Below are 12,244 nucleotides of genomic sequence, written 5' to 3'. Positions count from 1 at the left end.
CAATTTGTTAAATCCTCAAGTGTCGAAACGTTCATTAAGGTCGTCAGAGTCATCTATTGGTTGTTATGCAGTCCCATATAACAAAAAGAAAACTTTTTCAGATAGAAGCTTTAGTACTATTGGGCCAAAATTGTGGAATGAACTAGGTACAAATGTAAGAAACTCTGAATCTTTGGATATTTTTAAATGTCGGTTCAAAACATTGTATTTCCAAAATTATTTTGAACTTTTCTGACTTTTTTCTTGTGTATCACAGTATAAATTTTCAATTTTTGGTATTGTACATACATATTGTATTTTTGTTTAGTATTTTTGTATTTTATATGTCATTTATGTACAACGCCATTGAATACATATTGTATATGTAGAAATAGGCGTTTAATTAAGTTTTCATGTTTCATGTTTCATGTGTTTCATGAGTTATGCTGCGAAGAGAGATGGTTGCTGTATTTATGTTTTTCACATCTTTGTCTGGATGTTTTATGAATAGTTGGTCTGTTGTTATTATGACATGTTTCTTTAGATTTGTTTTGTGACTATTTATTTCACAAATTGTGAAACAATAGTCAATACACTGAGTTTATGTATGTTATTCTTGTCAGTAAACTGTTTGAGAAATTTATTGATAAACTTGAGTTGATGATTTGAGTTCGAGCAGTAGAGGTTAAGAAAGAGATTGAAAGACATGAAGGGGATTTATAAAATAACAAATACAAAAATTCCCTATGGTAAAAAAAATGGACAGGATTTTATTAATTGAAAGATTAAACAAGTTATTTAAATTTCAAATTTGAACACAAATTTCCTTTTTTACCAACACTTTTTGAAATGACATGTACTGACGGAATTGGACAGGAGTACGCCTATAGACATGGACAGATGTTGACGAACAATCACAGCATTTAAAATGATGCATCAAAAATATAAGGGGGCTTTTCATACTTTCATGTCTTTTGATTTCTGTTTCATTTTGATTTTCATTTGTATATAGGTTACATTTCAAGCATGAGTTATGCTGCGAAGAGAGATGGTTGCCGTATTTATGTTTTTCACATCTTTGTCTGGATGTTTTAGGAATAGTTGGTCTGTTGTTATTATGACATGTTTCTTTAGATTTGTTTTGTGACTATTTATTTCACAAATTGTGAAACAATAGTCAATACACTGAGTTTATGTATGTTATTCTTGTCAGTAAACTGTTTGAGAAATTTATTGATAAACTTGAGTTGATGATTTGATTTCGAGCAGTAGAGGTTAAGAAAGAGATTGAAAGACATGAAGGGGATTTATTCAATAACAAATACAAACATTCCCTATGGTAAAAAAAATGGACAGGATTTTATTAATTGAAAGATTAAACAAGTTATTTAAATTTCAAATTTGAAGACAAATTTCCTTTTTTACCAACACTTTTCGAAATGACATGTACTGACGGAATTGGACAGGAGTACGCCTATAGACATGGACAGATGTTGACGAACAATCACAGCATTTAAAATGATGCATCAAAAATATAAGGGGGCTTTTCATACTTTCATGTCTTTTGATTTCTATTTCATTTTGATTTTCATTTGTATATAGGTTACATTTCAAGCATGAGTTATGCTGCGAAGAGAGATGGTTGCCGTATTTATGTTTTCCACATCTTTGTCTGGATGTTTTATGAATAGTTGGTCTGTTGTTATTATGACATGTTTCTTTAGATTTGTTTTGTGACTATTTATTTCACAAATTGTGAAACAATAGTCAATACACTGAGTTTATGTATGTTATTCTTGTCAGTAAACTGTTTGAGAAATTTATTGATAAACTTGAGTTGATGATTTGATTTCGAGCAGTAGAGGTTAAGAAAGAGATTGAAAGACATGAATGGGATTTATTTAATAACAAATACAAACATTCCCTATGGTAAAAAAAATGGACAGGATTTTATTAATTGAAAGATTAAACAAGTTATTTAAATTTCAAATTTGAAGACAAATTTCCTTTTTTACCAACACTTTTCGAAATGACATGTACTGACGGAATTGGACAGGAGTACGCCTATAGACATGGACAGATGTTGACGAACAATCACATCATTTAAAATGATGCATCAAAAATATAAGGGGGCTTTTCATACTTTCATGTCTTTTGATTTCTGTTTCATTTTGATTTTCATTTGTATATAGGTTACATTTCAAGCATGAGTTATGCTGCGAAGAGAAATGGTTGCTGTATTTATGTTTTTCACATCTTTGTCTGGATGTTTTATGAATAGTTGGTCTGTTGTTATTATGACATGTTTCTTTAGATTTGTTTTGTGACTATTTATTTCACAAATTGTGAAACAATAGTCAATACACTGAGTTTATGTATGTTATTCTTGTCAGTAAACTGTTTGAAAAATTTATTGATAAACTTGAGTTGATGATTTGATTTCGAGCAGTAGAGGTTAAGAAAGAGATTGAAAGACATGAAGGGGATTTATTAAATAAAAAATACAAACATTCCCTATGGTAAAAAAAAAATGGACAGGATTTTATTAATTGAAAGATTAAACAAGTTATTTAAATTTCAAATTTGAACACAAATTTCCTTTTTTACCAACACTTTTTGAAATGACATGTACTGACGGAATTGGACAGGAGTACGCCTATAGACATGGACAGATGTTGACGAACAATCACAGCATTTAAAATGATGCATCAAAAATATAAGGGGGCTTTTCATACTTTCATGTCTTTTGATTTCTGTTTGATTTTGATTTTCATTTGTATATAGGTTACATTTCAAGCATGAGTTATGCTGCGAAAAGAGATGGTTGCCGTATTTATGTTTTTCACATCTTTGTCTGGATGTTTTATGAATAGTTGGTCTGTTGTTATTATGACATGTTTCTTTAGATTTGTTTTGTGACTATTTATTTCACAAATTGTGAAACAATAGTCAATACACTGAGTTTATGTATGTTATTCTTGTCAGTAAACTGTTTGAGAAATTTATTGATAAACTTGAGTTGATGATTTGATTTCGAGCAGTAGAGGTTAAGAAAGAGATTGAAAGACATGAAGGGGATTTATTAAATAACAAATACAAACATTCCCTATGGTAAAAAAAACTGGACAGGATTTTATTAATTGAAAGATTAAACAAGTTATTTAAATTTCAAATTTGAAGACTTTCCTTTTTTACCAACACTTTTCGAAATGACATGTACTGACGGAATTGGACAGGAGTACGCCTATAGACATGGACAGATGTTGACGAACAATCACAGCATTTAAAATGATGCATCAAAAATATAAGGGGGCTTTTCATACTTTCATGTCTTTTGATTTCTGTTTCATTTTGATTTTCATTTGTATATAGGTTACATTTCAAGCATGAGTTATGCTGCGAAAAGAGATGGTTGCCGTATTTATGTTTTTCACATCTTTGTCTGGATGTTTTATGAATAGTTGGTCTGTTTTTATTATGACATGTTTCTTTAGATTTGTTTTGTGACTATTTATTTCACAAATTGTGAAACAATAGTCAATACACTGAGTTTATGTATGTTATTCTTGTCAGTAAACTGTTTGAGAAATTTATTGATAAACTTGAGTTGATGATTTGATTTCGAGCAGTAGAGGTTAAGAAAGAGATTGAAAGACATGAAGGGGATTTATTAAATAACAAATACAAACATTCCCTATGGTAAAAAAAACTGGACAGGATTTTATTAATTGAAAGATTAAACAAGATATTTAAATTTCAAATTTGAAGACAAATTTCCTTTTTTACCAACACATGACATGTACTGACGGAATTGGACAGGAGTACGCCTATAGACATGGACAGATGTTGACGAACAATCACAGCATTTAAAATGATGCATCAAAAATATAAGGGGGCTTTTCATACTTTCATGTCTTTTGATTTCTATTTCATTTTGATTTTCATTTGTATATAGGTTACATTTCAAGCATGAGTTATGCTGCGAAAAGAGATGGTTGCCGTATTTATGTTTTTCACATCTTTGTCTGGATGTTTTATGAATAGTTGGTCTGTTTTTATTATGACATGTTTCTTTAGATTTGTTTTGTGACTATTTATTTCACAAATTGTGAAACAATAGTCAATACACTGAGTTTATGTATGTTATTCTTGTCAGTAAACTGTTTGAGAAATTTATTGATAAACTTGAGTTGATGATTTGATTTCGAGCAGTAGAGGTTAAGAAAGAGATTGAAAGACATGAAGGGGATTTATTTAATAACAAATACAAACATTCCCTATGGTAAAAAAAATGGACAGGATTTTATTAATTGAAAGATTAAACAAGTTAATTAAATTTCAAATTTGAAGACAAATTTCCTTTTTTACCAACACTTTTCGAAATGACATGTACTGACGGAATTGGACAAGAGTACGCCTATAGACATGGACAGATGTTGACGAACAATCACAGCATTTAAAATGATGCATCAAAAATATAAGGGGGCTTTTCATACTTTCATGTCTTTTGATTTCTGTTTCATTTTGATTTTCATTTGTATATAGGTTACATTTCAAGCATGAGTTATGCTGCGAAGAGAGATGGTTGCCGTATTTATGTTTTTCACATCTTTGTCGGGATGTTTTATGAATAGTTGGTCTGTTGTTATTATGACATGTTTCTTTAGATTTGTTTTGTGACTATTTATTTCACAAATTGTGATAACAATAGTCAATACACTGAGTTTATGTATGTTATTCTTGTCAGTAAACTGTTTGAGAAATTTATTGATAAACTTGAGTTGATGATTTGAGTTCGAGCAGTAGAGGTTAAGAAAGAGATTGAAAGACATGAAGGGGATTTATAAAATAACAAATGCAAAAATTCCCTATGGTAAAAAAAATGGACAGGATTTTATTAATTGAAAGATTAAACAAGTTATTTAAATTTCAAATTTGAACACAAATTTCCTTTTTTACCAACACTTTTTGAAATGACATGTACTGACGGAATTGGACAGGAGTACGCCTATAGACATGGACAGATGTTGACGAACAATCACATCATTTAAAATGATGCATCAAAAATATAAGGGGGCTTTTCATACTTTCATGTCTTTTGATTTCTGTTTCATTTTGATTTTCATTTGTATATAGGTTACATTTCAAGCATGAGTTATGCTGCGAAAAGAGATGGTTGCCGTATTTATGTTTTTCACATCTTTGTCTGGATGTTTTATGAATAGTTGGTCTGTTGTTATTATGACATGTTTCTTTAGATTTGTTTTGTGACTATTTATTTCACAAATTGTGAAACAATAGTCAATACACTGAGTTTATGTATGTTATTCTTGTCAGTAAACTGTTTGAGAAATTTATTGATAAACTTGAGTTGATGATTTGATTTCGAGCAGTAGAGGTTAAGAAAGAGATTGAAAGACATGAAGGGGATTTATTAAATAACAAATACAAACATTCCCTATGGTAAAAAAAACTGGACAGGATTTTATTAATTGAAAGATTAAACAAGATATTTAAATCTCAAATTTGAAGACAAATTTCCTTTTTTACCAACACATGACATGTACTGACGGAATTGGACAGGAGTACGCCTATAGACATGGACAGATGTTGACGAACAATCACAGCATTTAAAATGATGCATCAAAAATATAAGGGGGCTTTTCATACTTTCATGTCTTTTGATTTCTGTTTCATTTTGATTTTCATTTGTATATAGGTTACATTTCAAGCATGAGTTATGCTGCGAAGAGAGATGGTTGCCGTATTTATGTTTTTCACATCTTTGTCGGGATGTTTTATGAATAGTTGGTCTGTTGTTATTATGACATGTTTCTTTAGATTTGTTTTGTGACTATTTATTTCACAAATTGTGATAACAATAGTCAATACACTGAGTTTATGTATGTTATTCTTGTCAGTAAACTGTTTGAGAAATTTATTGATAAACTTGAGTTGATGATTTGAGTTCGAGCAGTAGAGGTTAAGAAAGAGATTGAAAGACATGAAGGGGATTTATAAAATAACAAATGCAAAAATTCCCTATGGTAAAAAAAATGGACAGGATTTTATTAATTGAAAGATTAAACAAGTTATTTAAATTTCAAATTTGAACACAAATTTCCTTTTTTACCAACACTTTTTGAAATGACATGTACTGACGGAATTGGACAGGAGTACGCCTATAGACATGGACAGATGTTGACGAACAATCACATCATTTAAAATGATGCATCAAAAATATAAGGGGGCTTTTCATACTTTCATGTCTTTTGATTTCTGTTTCATTTTGATTTTCATTTGTATATAGGTTACATTTCAAGCATGAGTTATGCTGCGAAAAGAGATGGTTGCCGTATTTATGTTTTTCACATCTTTGTCTGGATGTTTTATGAATAGTTGGTCTGTTGTTATTATGACATGTTTCTTTAGATTTGTTTTGTGACTATTTATTTCACAAATTGTGAAACAATAGTCAATACACTGAGTTTATGTATGTTATTCTTGTCAGTAAACTGTTTGAGAAATTTATTGATAAACTTGAGTTGATGATTTGATTTCGAGCAGTAGAGGTTAAGAAAGAGATTGAAAGACATGAAGGGGATTTATTAAATAACAAATACAAACATTCCCTATGGTAAAAAAAACTGGACAGGATTTTATTAATTGAAAGATTAAACAAGATATTTAAATCTCAAATTTGAAGACACATTTCCTTTTTTACCAACACATGACATGTACTGACGGAATTGGACAGGAGTACGCCTATAGACATGGACAGATGTTGACGAACAATCACAGCATTTAAAATGATGCATCAAAAATATAAGGGGGCTTTTCATACTTTCATGTCTTTTGATTTCTGTTTCATTTTGATTTTCATTTGTATATAGGTTACATTTCAAGCATGAGTTATGCTGCGAAGAGAGATGGTTGCCGTATTTATGTTTTTCACATCTTTGTCTGGATGTTTTAGGAATAGTTGGTCTGTTGTTATTATGACATGTTTCTTTAGATTTGTTTTGTGACTATTTATTTCACAAATTGTGATAACAATAGTCAATACACTGAGTTTATGTATGTTATTCTTGTCAGTAAACTGTTTGAGAAATTTATTGATAAACTTGAGTTGATGATTTGATTTCGAGCAGTAGAGGTTAAGAAAGAGATTGAAAGACATGAAGGGGATTTATAAAATAACAAATACAAAAATTCCCTATGGTAAAAAAAATGGACAGGATTTTATTAATTGAAAGATTAAACAAGTTATTTAAATTTCAAATTTGAAGACAAATTTCCTTTTTTACCAACACTTTTCGAAATGACATGTACTGACGGAATTGGACAGGAGTAAGCCTATAGACATGGACAGCTGTTGACGAACAATCACAGCATTTAAAATGATGCATCAAAAATATAAGGGGGCTTTTCATACTTTCATGTCTTTTGATTTCTGTTTCATTTTGATTTTCATTTGTATATAGGTTACATTTCAAGCATGAGTTATGCTGCGAAGAGAGATGGTTGCCGTATTTATGTTTTTCACATCTTTGTCTGGATGTTTTAGGAATAGTTGGTCTGTTGTTATTATGACATGTTTCTTTAGATTTGTTTTGTGACTATTTATTTCACAAATTGTGAAACAATAGTCAATACACTGAGTTTATGTATGTTATTCTTGTCAGTAAACTGTTTGAGAAATTTATTGATAAACTTGAGTTGATGATTTGATTTCGAGCAGTAGAGGTTAAGAAAGAGATTGAAAGACATGAAGGGGATTTATTCAATAACAAATACAAACATTCCCTATGGTAAAAAAAATGGACAGGATTTTATTAATTGAAAGATTAAACAAGTTATTTAAATTTCAAATTTGAACACAAATTTCCTTTTTTACCAACACTTTTCGAAATGACATGTACTGACGGAATTGGACAGGAGTACGCCTATAGACATGGACAGATGTTGACGAACAATCACAGCATTTAAAATGATGCATCAAAAATATAAGGGGGCTTTTCATACTTTCATGTCTTTTGATTTCTATTTCATTTTGATTTTCATTTGTATATAGGTTACATTTCAAGCATGAGTTATGCTGCGAAGAGAGATGGTTGCCATATTTATGTTTTTCACATCTTTGTCTGGATGTTTTATGAATAGTTGGTCTGTTGTTATTATGACATGTTTCTTTAGATTTGTTTTGTGACTATTTATTTCACAAATTGTGAAACAATAGTCAATACACTGAGTTTATGTATGTTATTCTTGTCAGTAAACTGTTTGAGAAATTTATTGATAAACTTGAGTTGATGATTTGATTTCGAGCAGTAGAGGTTAAGAAAGAGATTGAAAGACATGAAGGGGATTTATTTAATAACAAATACAAACATTCCCTATGGTTAAAAAAATGGACAGGATTTTATTAATTGAAAGATTAAACAAGTTATTTAAATTTCAAATTTGAAGACAAATTTCCTTTTTTACCAACACTTTTCGAAATGACATGTACTGACGGAATTGGACAGGAGTACGCCTATAGACATGGACAGATGTTGACGAACAATCACAGCATTTAAAATGATGCATCAAAAATATAAGGGGGCTTTTCATACTTTCATGTCTTTTGATTTCTGTTTCATTTTGATTTTCATTTGTATATAGGTTACATTTCAAGCATGAGTTATGCTGCGAAGAGAGATGGTTGCCGTATTTATGTTTTTCACATCTTTGTCTGGATGTTTTATGAATAGTTGGTCTGTTGTTATTATGACATGTTTCTTCAGATTTGTTTTGTGACTATTTATTTCACAAATTGTGAAACAATAGTCAATACTCTGAGTTTATGTATGTTATTCTTGTCAGTAAACTGTTTGAGAAATTTATTTATTTTCTAAATTCTCTTCGTTCAAACGAACATAAATTATTTATGTACTAGACTCTATAATTTCTATATACCTCGGCCCAATCTTTTTCTTATCTCATTCATATATAAATAACTAAAACACTAGTTTTAGAACTTGTCAGGCACGATGACCATTCTCTTTTATATTATACCAAATCATTACATGTATATCAAATGAACAACAAATTACAAATGTTTGTAATTTTGCAAATACAGTCCACATCACAGAATATATAAACGTCCTCTGTTTAAATAAATTTAAAAAGGTTGTCTCAACAATCTACAAAAAACAAACAAAAAATGTTACAAAAAGTACATTTAATACTGTTTTCGAATATATATGTGCTTAAGTTTAACTAACAAAAACTACGTGTGTACGTGCGAATGGTCAACGCCCTTATCGATAATTTCAATTCGAGTCCACCGTATTTAAAAACACTCGGGTTCATAAAACCTGTTACAATTCTATTGTTATATTAATAGAATTATCATACGATAAAATTCTTCCGCCACGTACATAAATATATTTATTTTCTAAATTCTCTTCGTTCAAACGAACATAAATTATTTATGTACTAGACTCTATAATTTCTATATACCTCGGCCCAATCTTTTTCTTATCTCATTCATATATAAATAACTAAAACACTAGTTTTAGAACTTGTCAGGCACGATGACCATTCTCGATTGTACAAAGAAAGAAATTGCAGTAATAAATCTTATAAACCTAAAGATTTTGAAACTAATAAGCGTTTTTTCAAATTGTCGCTTATGTAACTGTCTTTCGCAATATCAGATTTCCACCTTCCGTGAATCTTTAATAATCTATCCGATACACCAGAGTTACTAGCGGCTGAGCAACCGCCTGCCCTAAAACTATGTGTACCAAAAATTCTTGCGTTTAAACCTAAATCCGACAGAGCCCCTTTTAAAATCTCTCTAGTCCTAGTATAAGATAGTTGTATATTCTTTTTTCTCAGCTTACAGTTGTTTGTACTTTTACAATACGATAAAGCTCTGAACACAAAATCATCTGAGGACCTGTCTATTTTAGCTTTATCTAAATAATCACTTAAAATTTTAACAGGACAGTGAGCTTGATCAAGTTTAGCTATCAAAACGTTTTTTCCTTTTCTATAACAATCTGTTTTGCTACTCTCAATATATATGTCAATATGATCGTTTCCGAATGTAATGTTCTTAGCTCTAATCTGGCATAGTTCACTGTACCTTAAAAATCCTGAATAAGCCAGAAAACACATAGCTAATAATCTAAGATTTTTTAACGAACTATTAGTACCGCCAAATTTCTTAAAAAGACTGAGCATTATGTTTGCATTCATCGGTTCTTTTTTCTGAATAGGCCTATTAAGCTTTCTTTTAGATGCCTCAACAATACATTTAACTATATCCGAGGCACATGGGTCTTCAAACCCAGCTAAACTGTGAGCCCACTTTATAGCGTAACATGCAGCTTCTATAGTACTGTAATGATTAGCACTTTGCATTAAATATTGAAGATATAAACTGACATAGATTTCGTCGGCAGGAAGAACAGACTTGATTTCTGTATACTTTTCAGACCACACTACAAAACGCTTAAAACTGTATGCATATTTAACAGTTGTATTTCTGGCTTTTGAGTCAATAACTGAATTCTTCATCTTTCTGAACAAAATCTTAAGTTCTGCGTGCTTTACTTGTGTGTCATTTTTCCAAAATCCCGTTGAAAATATTTTCTGTAAAATAATTATAAATTAAATAAATATTTACCTTGAAATATGCGTAACTGCTCAGCTTACAACAAACAGAAAAAACAGGTCCAGTGACCATAACTATACCCAGTGGTATCTACAGACCATGTGGTCCCAAAAATATCGTCCAGTGACACAATATATACATCAATCAGCTTCTGTAAGCCAACATCTCTGAATAGAGAACCTCCAGACAGTAAAATCTGCAAAAAATAATAAAAGTTTTCACAAATATCAATCAGTAGCTTTCAATCGAACAGCTAAAATTCTACCTTTGAATTTTCCGTTCGCGAAAATAGAATTTAAATTGTTTCCAGAAACTAAAATTCTGTCTACCTCGTTAAATTCGAGCACATCTAACACGTAAGATCTGTATTTTGTGTTTTCGTCAAAAATTAATGGCCAGTAAGGAGACGACGGCCAACTCGGAACTATCAGTGTTCCCTCTGCTTTGCATTTAACCAAGTGGTTTATGCACTTACAAACTAAAGACACAGGTGGTACTAATAGATTGTTTTCTTGTGCCCAGTGGCACGAGAAAGCGTCTACTGCCGAGGAACCAGGGTTCCAGTACAACGAACTAAATTTATCTACTTTGTAATTGTCCATATTAGCAAACCTATCAAAGGTATGAGGACCCCAGAGGTCGTCTAAAAATTGAAAGTACTCTGGGGAAATACCCCTGTCATCAATATCTATAATCCGACTTAAAAAATCAGCCTGCTCGTTCTCTTTTCTGGGTAACCAGATAATGTGTAATGTAATGTTTTCAAGTAAACAACACCTATAAATTTCTAAGGACAACTGTTGTAATTCTTGTACTTTGCTACCTTTATTTATGATGCTAACAGCATTCTTGTTATCTGTGTGAAAAGTCACGATACTATTTTGTAAGAGTTTTGAAAAGGCACTGACACATAACTGAATTGCTTTTACTTCTCGCCAAGTAGAACTCCTACCTCGCTCAGTTTCTAACCACATTTTGTGCAAAATGTTTGTTGGATTTTGTATGAAACCAGCAGCACCCGTATCGCTAGCATCTGTGAAAACATGAAAATTTGAAATGTTCTTTACCAGGTCAACCGCCTTTAATAAAGGCAAATTATCTCTCCAGAAGATAAGCTCATTGATACAATCGGAATACTTGCCGATGTTTACATATTGATCCCAATAGTCTCTTATATTAATGACTGAAAAAATGTTTCTCGTCATTATCTGGGTAACATTACCTACTGCTGGTGTTAAAGCAATTAACTTACCACATATTTTGGCCAACTGTCGTACCTTTACCCTGTAACTAGAATTTAGTATAAAAGCTACCAAATTCAATATATCATCTATTTTTCTTTGAGGAATTTGCAATTTGCAAGAAATTAAATTCCATGAAAAACCTAACCACTCAACGTTCTGTGCAGGTAACCATACACACTTGTCTTTGTTTGGCACAAAACCAGAAGCAATCAAGTCTGCTTTGATTCTTCGAGCGTGCTTTTCACATAGTTCATAACTAACTTCGACCCCAAAACCGTCGTCTAAATAAACAGCTACCTTTATGCTAGATTTACGCCAGTGCTTTACCAATTGTCTCACAGTTTTAGTAAATATA

At 31.0% G+C, this 12,244-nt stretch overlaps 1 protein-coding gene across 1 annotated transcript; it reads right to left on the bottom strand.

Moving 5' to 3' along the window:
* Positions 1–9,603: 9,603 nt before the first annotated feature.
* On the bottom strand, positions 9,604–11,619 carry LOC134696864 (uncharacterized). The gene is made up of 3 exons (XM_063558823.1): positions 11,125–11,619; positions 10,785–10,841; positions 9,604–10,623 (listed from the first exon to the last, which is right to left on the bottom strand). Exons 1-3 carry the CDS (start codon positions 11,617–11,619, stop codon positions 9,604–9,606), a joined length of 1,572 nt encoding a protein of 523 aa, XP_063414893.1.
* Between the last annotated feature and the right edge of the window lie 625 nt (positions 11,620–12,244).

This window comes from Mytilus trossulus, chromosome 14 (genome assembly GCF_036588685.1).
Source record: "Mytilus trossulus isolate FHL-02 chromosome 14, PNRI_Mtr1.1.1.hap1, whole genome shotgun sequence".
NCBI classification, from domain to species: domain Eukaryota; kingdom Metazoa; phylum Mollusca; class Bivalvia; order Mytilida; family Mytilidae; genus Mytilus; species Mytilus trossulus.
Note: the sequence above shows the minus strand (reverse complement) of the source record. Positions and strands in the feature narration are given on the sequence as shown.

Coding starts and splice junctions, on each gene's coding strand:
- LOC134696864 (XM_063558823.1), bottom strand. CDS start 11,619: ATGTGGTTAGAAACTGAGCGAGGTAGGAGTTCTACTTGGCGAGAAGTA. Junction 10,842..11,124: donor TAGTACCACCTGTGTCTTTA/GTTTGTAAGTGC, acceptor TATTTTTTGCAG/ATTTTACTGTCTGGAGGTTC. Junction 10,624..10,784: donor GCTTACAGAAGCTGATTGAT/GTATATATTGTG, acceptor ATTATTTTACAG/AAAATATTTTCAACGGGATT.